General features: G+C 31.5%; 1 protein-coding gene across 1 annotated transcript; it reads right to left on the bottom strand.

Annotated features, from left to right (window-relative positions):
* Window positions 1–2,598: 2,598 nt before the first annotated feature.
* Window positions 2,599–10,381, bottom strand: LOC139511197 (uncharacterized). Its single transcript, XM_071297773.1, has 3 exons — window positions 10,234–10,381; window positions 7,334–7,425; window positions 2,599–4,604 (listed from the first exon to the last, which is right to left on the bottom strand). Exons 1-3 carry the CDS (start codon window positions 10,254–10,256, stop codon window positions 3,631–3,633), a joined length of 1,089 nt encoding a protein of 362 aa, XP_071153874.1. The 5' UTR covers window positions 10,257–10,381; the 3' UTR covers window positions 2,599–3,630.
* Window positions 10,382–11,772: the final 1,391 nt, after the last annotated feature.

Below are 11,772 nucleotides of genomic sequence, written 5' to 3'. Positions count from 1 at the left end.
TTTGGGGATGCCAGCATCCAGACATTTTGGGATGCCAGCATCTAGATATTTTGCGATGCAAGCATCCGGATATTTTGGGATGCCAGCATCCGGATATTTTGGGATGCCAGCATCCAGACTATATTGGGATGCCAGCATCCGGATATTTTGGGATGCCAGCATCCAGATATGTTGGGATGTCAGTTTCCGTATATATTGGGATGCCAGAATCTATAAATAATTGGAAGCCAGCATGCAGACGTTGAGGTATTCAATATGAAATTAAAAGAATTACATCAGCATCTATCAAAGGTGGAGATGCAATTTTAATCATTTTCTTTATTATCCGCATACACTTTTTTGAATTATGCTATGTACAGAAATAAGAAGTGCTTTTTATACAAAAAAATTCACAACTACAAAAGTTATTAAATATAATCGAGAGAGCATCCATAATCTTTAAGACCCAATAAAATCCATTATGTAGCATCTACTATTCATAGAAATAAATGAATCAGTATGATTTTTGGTAAAATGAACATTTGTTGATACTTAAACAAATGCAATATAGTAGAAATATTCCGAATATGGAACATGACCGTAACATTTTCTCTGGACATTGAAAAATTTAGTAGAATACAACATAATTTTACCTTAAAAATTCAAAAATTGTCAAAAAGTTCTCTTTTAGCATATGAGAATTACAAATTTTAGTTGAGAACTCATTACCAGTGGTCAGAAGAAGGTATAATCTGGTGGAGTTTATAGATATAGTGTTGTCATTTTATTTACCACTTATTGGTTTTAATGGTATCTTTCGCCTCATTTTTCCTAACTAAACGCATGACAAAACTTCATTTCGATAGGGTGTGCTATTTTGTCTTTGTTAGACCAATCTTATTGTTTGTGTTTAACCTGTGTGTCCTATATAAATACAAGTCTATGTTGGGTTTTTTTTGCTGTGTAGATGAAATAGCTATAAAGTTAATTTGATAATCAATATCTGTTACTATATCTGAAAAAAATATATAAAAGTATGTAATTACAAACTCTTAACACAATTAACTGTTATATATTATGTACATGTAAATGAGTCTATATTTGGTTCTAATGTCGCATGTTCAATAGAGTTTTAACCTGCTCTTACAATTAATGTTTTTGTGTACATTGCACAGTTTGAAAGATGTAGATATTCGGCATTCTAATGCAACTGCATTTGCAACGTTCATTTTGATTTGATAACGTCACAAATTTTCATGGAATCAATACACAATTGATGTTTCGAAAATAACGCACAAGCGCACACGACGCATGTCAAATGTTTAAATTAACATTAATTACAAGACCTTAAAATTAAGCTGTTTTGGCAGATCGTACCATATTTTAGAAGTTTGAAGTTTTATTGAAAATATGTAACGCAAATTTTGAAATACCGATAAATACTGATATATGTCAGACTTTTGTCTTTCGAATACCTGAAAAATATTAGATGGTAGATTTCGAATACACTCTGATGTTCTTATGAGAAAGGCTAAACAGGAAATCTGATCATACCTTGTCACATGTTCAAAGTTGTTCAGAATACTTTACAGAGTGAATTTAGAATTGTTTCTAACTTCTTCTTTGTATCGTAAAGACTAATAAAAATGTTTCTGTTTCTGTAACTTTTATACTGTTGGTTGCCTTTTGATTTTGTATTTTGTTTTCAGTTATGTAAGCGCTAAATACATGCTATATGAAATACTCTCTTCTTTGAAGGCACCAAATATAAAATCAAGAATCAAATATGATTGATCGCCGCTGTTGCAAATGTTTGCAAAACGTTGTCTAGCTTAGCTAATATACAGTATGGGTTTTTCATTATCAAAGGCCAGAGGATGGCATATAGTTGGTTACATACACGTCGTGTGTGTACTTTTGGAAAGTTGTATCATTGGAAATCATATTGAATCCCCTCATTTCTGTATTAATACACATGTTGTAATTGAAAATGGTATCAATGATGATATCTAAAAGTTTACCGTCAAAAAATGAGAAGATGTGATGTGATTGCCAATGAGACAACTATCTTCCAAATTTCAAATTACATGGATATAAGCAACTACAGATCATCAAACTGCCATCAACAAATTAGAAAAATCCAAACGGTAAGTCAGCACTAGAATCCAAGATATGATAGATATGAAATTATGCAATGTTTTTATTTTAGCGGTGTATTTGATATTGCCATAAAGCCCTGGCCACAGAACCAGGTTCAAGCAACCATTTTTTTCTTAAAATGTTCTGTACCAAGTCAGAAATATGGAAGTTGTTATTTTAATAGTTCGTTTGAATATATATAGCATTGTCGTTTTTTGTTTGTTTTGAGCACTTCATTGTTTCTGTTGTTTCGTTATTTTTCTCTTATAATTGAGGCGTTTCGATCGATCCTAGTTTTTAACATTAATATATATCTAAGATCGATTACTCGATAATGTGTGCTTCATTTGGTAGATTTAAATGATTACTATGGTATCACATGATTACTATGGTATCATATGATTACTATGGTATCACATGATTACTATGGTATCACATGATTACTATGATATCACAGTTTTAAAGAAATGTAAGACAATATTATATTGAACATGATTTAATAAACAATTAACTTAAATATAATTATTTACAATATACTTTTGACTAACAACAGTATTGCTATCAGCTAGACACCATTATACCATTGACAAAATCTTATTACATCATTGACTAAATCCTGCAGATGACAAGCTTTAAAGAAATATGATATTGCGTTTAATTTCATTTGAAAAGAACTATACAACTGTGTTTTTAACATATCTATTAACACTGTGTTACATGTGGCTTAAGGTAACTAAACATTCAAGTTGGTATTTGAACCGGCCATTTTTAATCTGATTGAATCCTATATACTGAGTCCACAATTGATCCTGCATCTCGATCAGATTCATTATTTTGTTTATATGAATAATTTCTGTAATTTCGTAATGCATGTATGTTTGTGAGTGTATGGAATCGCTACTTCTGATGTACACAAAGTTTTTGGGTTGTAAGACGGAACTTTTGTAGACTTTTGTGACAATGAAAGATCAGTACACAATGCAGTAATGTAGTTTTATATAAATGTCCGAAAAGTATAACTTGTTTGTAGATTCATTGGTTTTCCTTTCTCCTTCTTTTTTATAACATTAACGTTTTACAAAAACACAAAAAAAACAAATAAACACTCATATGGCACAGTGAAAATTTGTTTATGGGAATCTTTTTACAGAAGAAAGAAAAAGTTCGAAAAGATAAAAAGGGAGCAGAAAAAAACATCACATATAAACAAAAACGTTACAGGGAAAATGCCACTTTACATCAGATTTGATCTAACGTTAGCACAGATCAGCAATATTGTTAACTGCTTTCTATCTGTGAGTGTTTTCACCTGTATGTAATCATATGACGATTGTTTATTATAGTTTAATATCTTTGTTCAAACCAGAAAATGTATAATTTAACGTTTATCATTCTTTTAAGATAAACATATCAAGGTCTATCAATCACATTATCATTTTGTTTCGCGGGTGGTAGAATTGCACAAAAATGATTTTTTAAAGTAAGTCCAAAGTTCGTTTTCACGTAGATTATTTATCTTCGACCTAGACCAAATCTCATCCCGTGAGACTTTGTACCGCACATCTTTCCAGTCATCAGATATTCAATCAATGTTTTCACAGAAGATAAGTCACATCTACCCCCTCGTCTGGACATCGGTGGCATAAACATACTAGATAATCCCATATCACCCATCATGTCCATCATATCAGACATTAAATCAGGATCTATTCTCTGTTTCCTTGGAGGAGGTCTTCGGTCAATACTTGAAGGTGTGCGTCGTGAATTGTAATTATTATATTTATTTTTTGTAGGTGGAAGTTCATTCTTCAAAAAAGCACTATTTGCAGTGTCTTTAAACTGTTGACGATTTGACGAACCCAAAACTTGAGACAATCTGAGTCTGTTTGCTTCCTGTTGTGGTAACAATCCGGAACTCCGTTTCGAGACCGGTGTCGGTTTTATGGATTTAGTTGGAGTTTGGGATTGTTTAAAAACCCATTTTGTAGGGGTAGAAGAATTTTTACTGTTTACAGATGAAATCTTTCCAACGTTTTGTTTCAGTCCCAACAAGGAACTTTGCTCTGTAACAATTGTCTGACCTGATCTTTCTTGAAAATAAGGATTTTGATTAGCTACCAATCGGCGTTGTGGATTTTGATTGGCTTCTAATCGACGTTGTGGATAGGGATCCGACTGACGCATTGGTTGTTGTTGAACATATGGATCGGACGGATATCCTATTTGATTACCATTATTTCTATTCAGCATGTTTATGGGCTTTTTACTTCCTGGTTGTCCTTCTCTTGTTGCCATTGGTTCTTGCTGACCTTGCATTGCCTCTCTTCTAGCTGCTCTTGCGTCTGCCCTTGACGACATTTGATCTGCATAATCAATATCCGCCATCATAAATGGTAACATTCCCACTAGGGGATGACCTTGTCCAAATCCACCGGAATAAGGTTCCATATAAGGGGATGAAGTTGGACCCATGTATGAGTCAACACCTGTAATAAAATATAGATATAAGACACGGAACAAAGATTAAGCCTCCGAATACAAATATTAGACATTACACAGGGGTAGTCAATTAAGTTACAATGGTTAACGATATGCTTAAACCTTTAAAACTTTAGAAGGGAGGAGAGTTACAAAGTATAGAGTGACAAGGAAGAGCCACTAACATAGGTCACTATTTGCTTTACAATAACTGATAGGAGCGAGGTATTTAAATAAAATATTCAATAAAAATGATAATAATTTGATAAGTATAATCAAGTTATTTCCGAATAAAATAGTAATATGTTTAATAAACTGGTAAACCATGACACAAAACTCTTTAAACAAAAACAAACAAATCGATGGACCCCTCTGCAGCTTCGTTAATAGTACTATATCCGGCGCTGTAGTCTTAATAAATTGCATATCAGGAGAATAATGTACATGTATATAATGAAAATAAATAACCAGATAATGTTAGTATGCTTTATTTAGGGACCGACATTGTTTCGAAAGTGGACCATAACCCACACCGATGAGTTAGTATTGCATGAAATGACTAAATAAACAGTCCTAAAATAACCGGATTGTTTAATGGAAGAATAAATAATTCTGAATGATTAATATGATGTATGAAGTTTTATGTCATTTACTATTTGTTTAGAAACAGAGCTGCGTATAAATGATATGTGTGACGTAATGTGACGTATATAGACTTAAATCTCATGTATTTATATCAGACTGATGTAGTCATTAACGCGCCATTTTGTCAGAATTTTACGATCAAAACATTAAATATAGTTTGTTTTACAATCAAGCAAAACAATAACACTTTGATAATTACTATAGTTAAACGTTATAACTGAAACAAAAACATCTATTTTTATGTCATTAGCCCCATGCCAAGTTTTAATCAATGCCAATAAAAAAAAGGAGATAATGTTCCTTGTGGTTATTATACAGTTCATCAACATTAAGTTTTAATTGTTTAGTTTTAAATCATAATGGAGTACCATCAGTCATATTATGTGAAATTTTTAGTATAGTATGATCACTGTTACATTCAAGATCTAAATAAAGGTATACGTCATGTATTCCAATTTACAGAGACGATTTAGATGTTTACTATACAAAGGTATAGGAAGATGTGATATGAGTGCCAATGACACAACTCTCCATCCAAGTAACAATTTATAAAAGTAAACCATTATAAGTCAAGGTACAGCCTTCAACACGAAGCCTTGGCTCACACCGAACAACAATCTATAAAGGGCCCCTTATATGTAATACACAGTGGCTTCTGAAAAAGGTGAATGTAAGTTTACGTCCTAAATGTGTTTTTGTTGAACATGTCAACACATGTTTGTTTGGAGATTGGTTCACGGTTCTCAAAGATTTGAAGAATCTTACTCACGTTTGTCTAGCAAGTGTCGAACAATACACAGCATAGGTCTTTAAATAGTGTAATTGCTCATTATTGATAGTAAAAGCTCGTCCTGAATATGCTTGAAATATTAGCCACTGGACTTTAAGTAATCCTTAATCAATCAATCATTAGTGGCTTAGAGCTAATCTATTTAATTCTATATGATTGTAAAATCGTATTGTTGTAAATTACTTTCATTAACTGGTATATATAAGTGGTCTTTGATAAAATGAATATATTTTGTTATCTAATTCTTCCACACCTATCAATCCGTCAAATCATTCAAATTTTAATTTGATATAGGAAGATTAATTTAGCTGGATACATTCATCTATAATTGTATAACACTCATGTTTACCAACAGGAAATTATTTCCCCGTGTTCGTGACTGTACCTATTCAATTTTTAGAGAAACGTGAACACGTTTTTTAACACCATCAAACATGACGATATACATTAATGTTGTTATAGTGTGAAGCAGAGGCTTGGTGACATCATTCTTCACACGACACGGCATGACAATCTAATCTTTTGAATGAGATAATGGTCAATAACATTGACTACCCATGGGGGTCTCGCACGGACTGCTTATGAGATAACAAAAAAGCAGTAATTCATAGTAGTTATAGTATAATCTATGTACAACCTACCAGTAAGTGAACTTTGCACAAAAAAACAAAGATGTTTTAATTCTTTTTTTAATTCTTTTTGAAATACTTGACTTCTTTAAAATTAATATATCATAACAACAATTGTTTTCCCAAGAAGTCAAGATCCAAATAATATTTTTAATCCCGCCACATTCTCAATGTCCCAAGTCAGGATCCTATAATTCAGTGGTTGTCCTTTGTTGCTGTGTTGCATATTTGATTTATGTACATTAATTAGGCCATTAGTTTTCTCGTTTGAATTGTTATACACATGCGATTTCGGGGCCTTTTACAGCTGACTTTGCGGTATGGGCTTTGTTCATTGTTGAAGGTCATAATATGACCTATAGTTGTTAATTTCTGTGTTATTTGTTCTCTTGTGGAGAGTTGTCTCATTCGCAATCATAAAACATCTTATTTTTTTTTTTTTTTATGTTAGACTGAAAATAAACTTTTTTGTTTATCTAATAGTTTGATTGATTACCATCTGCTCATCGGCGTTTCATCCTATCAAATACTAGTAACTTATATATATATGGAACAAACTCTCAACCAACTCAGCTAGTAGAGACAACAAAAATCCCTAAATTACTTTTCGGTAAAATTAAAGAGGGAAAAGAGAGACAACTCCCTTTTACAATATTTTTATAAAAAAACTAACCTCCTGTTCTCCTGTTTTGTTGATTCTGTTGTAATAATGAGTTGATAAAGTCACACTGTACCAACAGTATCAAACAGATGTAACCCTTCATTCTGCAAGAAAATAAATAGTCTATTAATGGCTATCAATGGTCACAGACCGATTTAAATTCAGTATAAAAAAGGGGGATTCTCACGTATTTTTATATATTTTTGTATTATTCGTTAAGGTTTCATTGTCGCACCAGCATGACTTCATTTCGTTTCACCCAAATAAACAGAGAATTGAAGTGACAATCATCGACACGAACCTTTGTTGATGGCAGAAACACCGCGAACAATAACTTTTATGATGATGAAAATTCTAAATATCAACTTACTCTCATAAAATAGCCATTTGCTGAAAATAACATTTATTGAAAATTAACGGTCGTCATTATTTTTTATAAAAGAAGCATGTATTGTGAAAATAATCTAAGGAAGGTAATACAATCTAACCAAGGGGACTCGGTGTGTACTTTATAATCAATCTGATTTTATGCCTAAAACCTAAATTAAATCGTCATTGTTGCTTCGTGTTACATATAATTTATCACTGATCACCCACACATATGCTATAACAGGGGGTACTTTATTAAAGATTTGATTTCTTCGGGGGAGGGTGTTAACGTACTAATATCGTATAATTTTATTTCAATTCCCCAACTGGAAGTGATGATATTGATTATACGAATAATCATCCGATGAATTTGTATTCGTCCATTTTTAACCACTAAAGCAAAATTAGATGCGATTCCAAAGCAGTTAAGCCATTCAGCTAGATTTCAGCTGCCTCAAGCAAGTTTTCCTATTTTTTAAAATTTATAGTGGACAACGGTCGGCGATTATCGTAAACATAATGTCCCCAACTATCGTTTGAAGGGCTTAAATCAAATTCAAAGACAGGAGTGAGGATCTTATCTTAACCAAGCTTGGTATCATATTGAAACCCAAACAAGAAACTATAATTAAACAAAAGTGGCGATTTCCTGTTTCACATTACTATTGTATTTGTCAATTTTTAAGGAATGCTCTTTGTGGCATTTTGAATGGCAAGGTTGACATTTTCCTCACATCTTGTTATTTATAATATTTATAACAACATTTTTGTTCGGCCACAAAAGTCATTTTGAGTGAGTGACGAGTGGATTCATCCGTTACCCTCGTTTTCAGACTCATGAAATGACAGAATGCTGGCTATTTTGTTTAACTGTTCACAACTATATTTGGACATTTATTAATGACTGGTCCTATCGTGTCAGACTGTTTCTATTTTCTGTAACATTTTCTGAACACGTACTATGAATCATTTTGTACATTGTTTTTTAGAAATATTTATACAATATTAATATTTATGATGCTGTAAACTGACGGGCCTTGCCGTTTTATTGTATTTTTATGTACTGTGTATTGACGCTTCATCCCTCACTGTAAAACAAAAACATTGTGTTCAAATGCATGACAAAAGTCCATTAATCATGCATTATAAACATATATGTTAAAACAATAAATATTTATTCTTTTTTTGTGTATATGAACCATAAAGTCAGGATAGCGTCCTACTAATGAATAAAAACACGATTAACAGTACGTCAAAGAATAAAACTGGACAACGGTTTCTCGAAGCTTTGCATTATTCAACTTATCTGAAGTTAAAACTTAAATCCAAATTCATTAAAATCAATAAACTTCAAAGGTTAATCTCTCGGTGACCTCAGATTTTGTTAAAAAAAAACTGAATGTAGGATTGTCTTTCATGTTTGATATACGTTTAGAAAAACTTGTATTACAGACCTGAGACTACTATAACACATGTGTAGTATAGTAGTCTCAGTACAGACACATTACCACTTTTAGTTTTAATTCGAGAGTTAAGAGTCGTTTGCGCATTTTCATAGGACATTTGAACTTTTTTTATAGACATTTGCGTTTAATGTGGTATAATTACCAATGAGACAAATATACAGCAAAGTCAAACTATGATGTTTATGTAAGCAACAGAACTGAAGGTTACTGTAGTGTATGGCCTTCAGCAATAAGCAAAACCAGTCCTGTATTGTCAGCGTTAATACAAGCTATAGAGTGTAGTAACTTGTAAAGTTTTTGGTTAAGATGAAAATTATGCAAAAATTAGTTAAACTCTTTATTTAGAAAACATAACTCAAATACACCGCTTGGATTGTAAAATATAGCGGTATACCTTTAAAGGGAGATAACTTTTCTGGTCATTTTTTTTAATGGAGTAATAGTGGAAATCATTATTATTTACTGGTAGCAAGATAGTGACACTATTTTTTTTCTTTTTTCTTTTCCTTTAAAGCCGGTTATAAAACTGATCTTCTCATATTTTATTGAAAGTTCTATCTTATAGATTTCTTTTTATTCGAAAAAAAACTCCATGCAAAGTTGGACAATTTTGCACGACTTGTAGCTATGAAAAGAACACGGTTAGTTATACATTTTATTGTATTTTTGAATAGCATAGTAAAATCTTCATTTTGACAAAGACAATTCTTTCTGAGGAAATTATATTTAATATATATACCGATAATCCAACTTTAACGACTAGCCTTATTTTGCGTTTATATTATTATCTTTGAAAATAGTATTTTGTTTTTTGTGTAATATACCAATCATGGTAGATTCATAGAAAAAGGGTATCATTAAATTAACATCGTTAAGATAAAGACATCATTATTATTTAGATATTAGTGAAAATTGGATAAAAACAAGAATGAATAAAATTTGATGTATGTTTTTTATGATAATTAATAAAAAAAATTATAAAAATTACAATGAATGACATATAATGTATGTTTATATTATGATAATTAATTTTCAAAAAATGAAAAAAATAAATTCGCGAAAATATATTCGTCTTACCTGACTGTGTGGTATTCAAGCATTGAATATACCTGACTGAAGACGACTGCTTTATTAAATGACCTGAGATACCTGATCCGTTTTGACAGAATAGCCGTAGGTGTAGTTGTTTATCCAATCCTCAAGCTTTTCTAATTGACTTTACCCGTACCGTTAGTGCAATTAGCGGGCCAATTAATACCTTGTATAGTTTACATGTACATATAGGTAGGTTTATTGCAGTGGACGCATTGTTTTAATTGATATCAATACAGGATGGCGTAAATACATGTACCATATTAATTGATATTTGGCATTTAGATGTTGTCCGTTATCCATTTAGAATTAGGAAATAAACGAATTATTTAAACCTCTGTAGGGAAATGAATGCAATAGGCGAAATAGATATTACAATTACATACCACGAAAGAGGACCGAAATAGGCATTAAATATTACAAGGAACCCAAATTAACACTTTATTTAATGACTTGTTTAGATCCTTTCCCCGAACAATTCACTTTGTCTGGGTTTACATTTTATTAAATACTTTAATGCATGAAATATGGTTTATGGTAATATATACTTGGACTATTTATAATATAGTTATTAGAATTGATTTTACTTTACTAAGAAGGTGTTACCGGTCAGATAAATAACATAAAACAAAACATTTATTTTAGCAAATATGTAAGGATTACTTTTTCGCAGGTATTGCAAATGGATGAAAAATCATTTGAAAGAAAGGGGAGAGTAAATTGCTTAACAAATGAATAAAGTAAACATAATATATTGTGTTCAGTTAGACTGTATGTATGTTCTGCTCTCTCTATGTTAACTGTGTTCAGTTAGAATGTATGTATGTTCTGCTCTCTCTATGTTAACTGTGTTCAGTTAGAATGTATGTATGTTCTGCTCTCTCTATGTTAAGTGTTCAGTTAGACTGTATGTATGTTCTGCTCTCTCTACGTTAACTGTGTTCAGTTAGAATGTATGTATGTTCTGCTCTCTCTATGTTAACTGTGTCGCCATTCAACATTCAAACAGATACAATGACTTGAGTGTAAGTGTTTCTGTCCACCTAATGATGTAGCTCATTCGAAATTCTTACTCAATTGCAATTGAAAAAGTTCAGATGATACGAAATTTTAGCCAACTGCAAAGTCAAGTCATCAAAGTGAAACTTATAATTTAAAGCATGAAAGAATATTTAATAGGTGAAATTTTTTTTAAACCTCATCAAGCACGTTACATATTTTTTTTTTCGAATCAAAAGACCAGTCATAAGAAAAGAGTTTCATAAAATTATGATGTTGATTGAACCAATGTATATTGTTATACCATTGAAGGTCCCTTATGCACCATTTTGCACAATCTTTTTACATTTATTAGATAAATCAATTCTAAAAGAACTATTTGATAACTCTCCGTGGGATTTTGGTTGTTGTAGAGGAACACAAATTAACACACCCACCGATTAAGATGTATGACACTATATCTAATACTAAATACAAACCCAACACTAAAAGACATTGAATTAAAGGTTACAATTTAAGATAAAC

The sequence above is a fragment of the Mytilus edulis genome, chromosome 2 (assembly GCF_963676685.1).
Source record: "Mytilus edulis chromosome 2, xbMytEdul2.2, whole genome shotgun sequence".
NCBI classification, from domain to species: Eukaryota; Metazoa; Mollusca; class Bivalvia; order Mytilida; family Mytilidae; genus Mytilus; species Mytilus edulis.
The sequence above is the reverse complement of the archived record's forward strand: the minus strand, read 5'-3'. Positions and strand labels throughout refer to the sequence as shown.

What these genes read in the sequence shown, in the direction of transcription:
- LOC139511197 (XM_071297773.1), bottom strand. Translation starts at nt 10,256, where the DNA reads ATGCTTGAATACCACACAGTCAG. An exon ending in CTTGAATACCACACAGTCAG is followed by an intron (nt 7,426 to 10,233) that starts GTAAGACGAATA and finishes ATTTTCTTGCAG; the next exon opens with AATGAAGGGTTACATCTGTT. An exon ending in ACAAAACAGGAGAACAGGAG is followed by an intron (nt 4,605 to 7,333) that starts GTTAGTTTTTTT and finishes ATTTTATTACAG; the next exon opens with GTGTTGACTCATACATGGGT.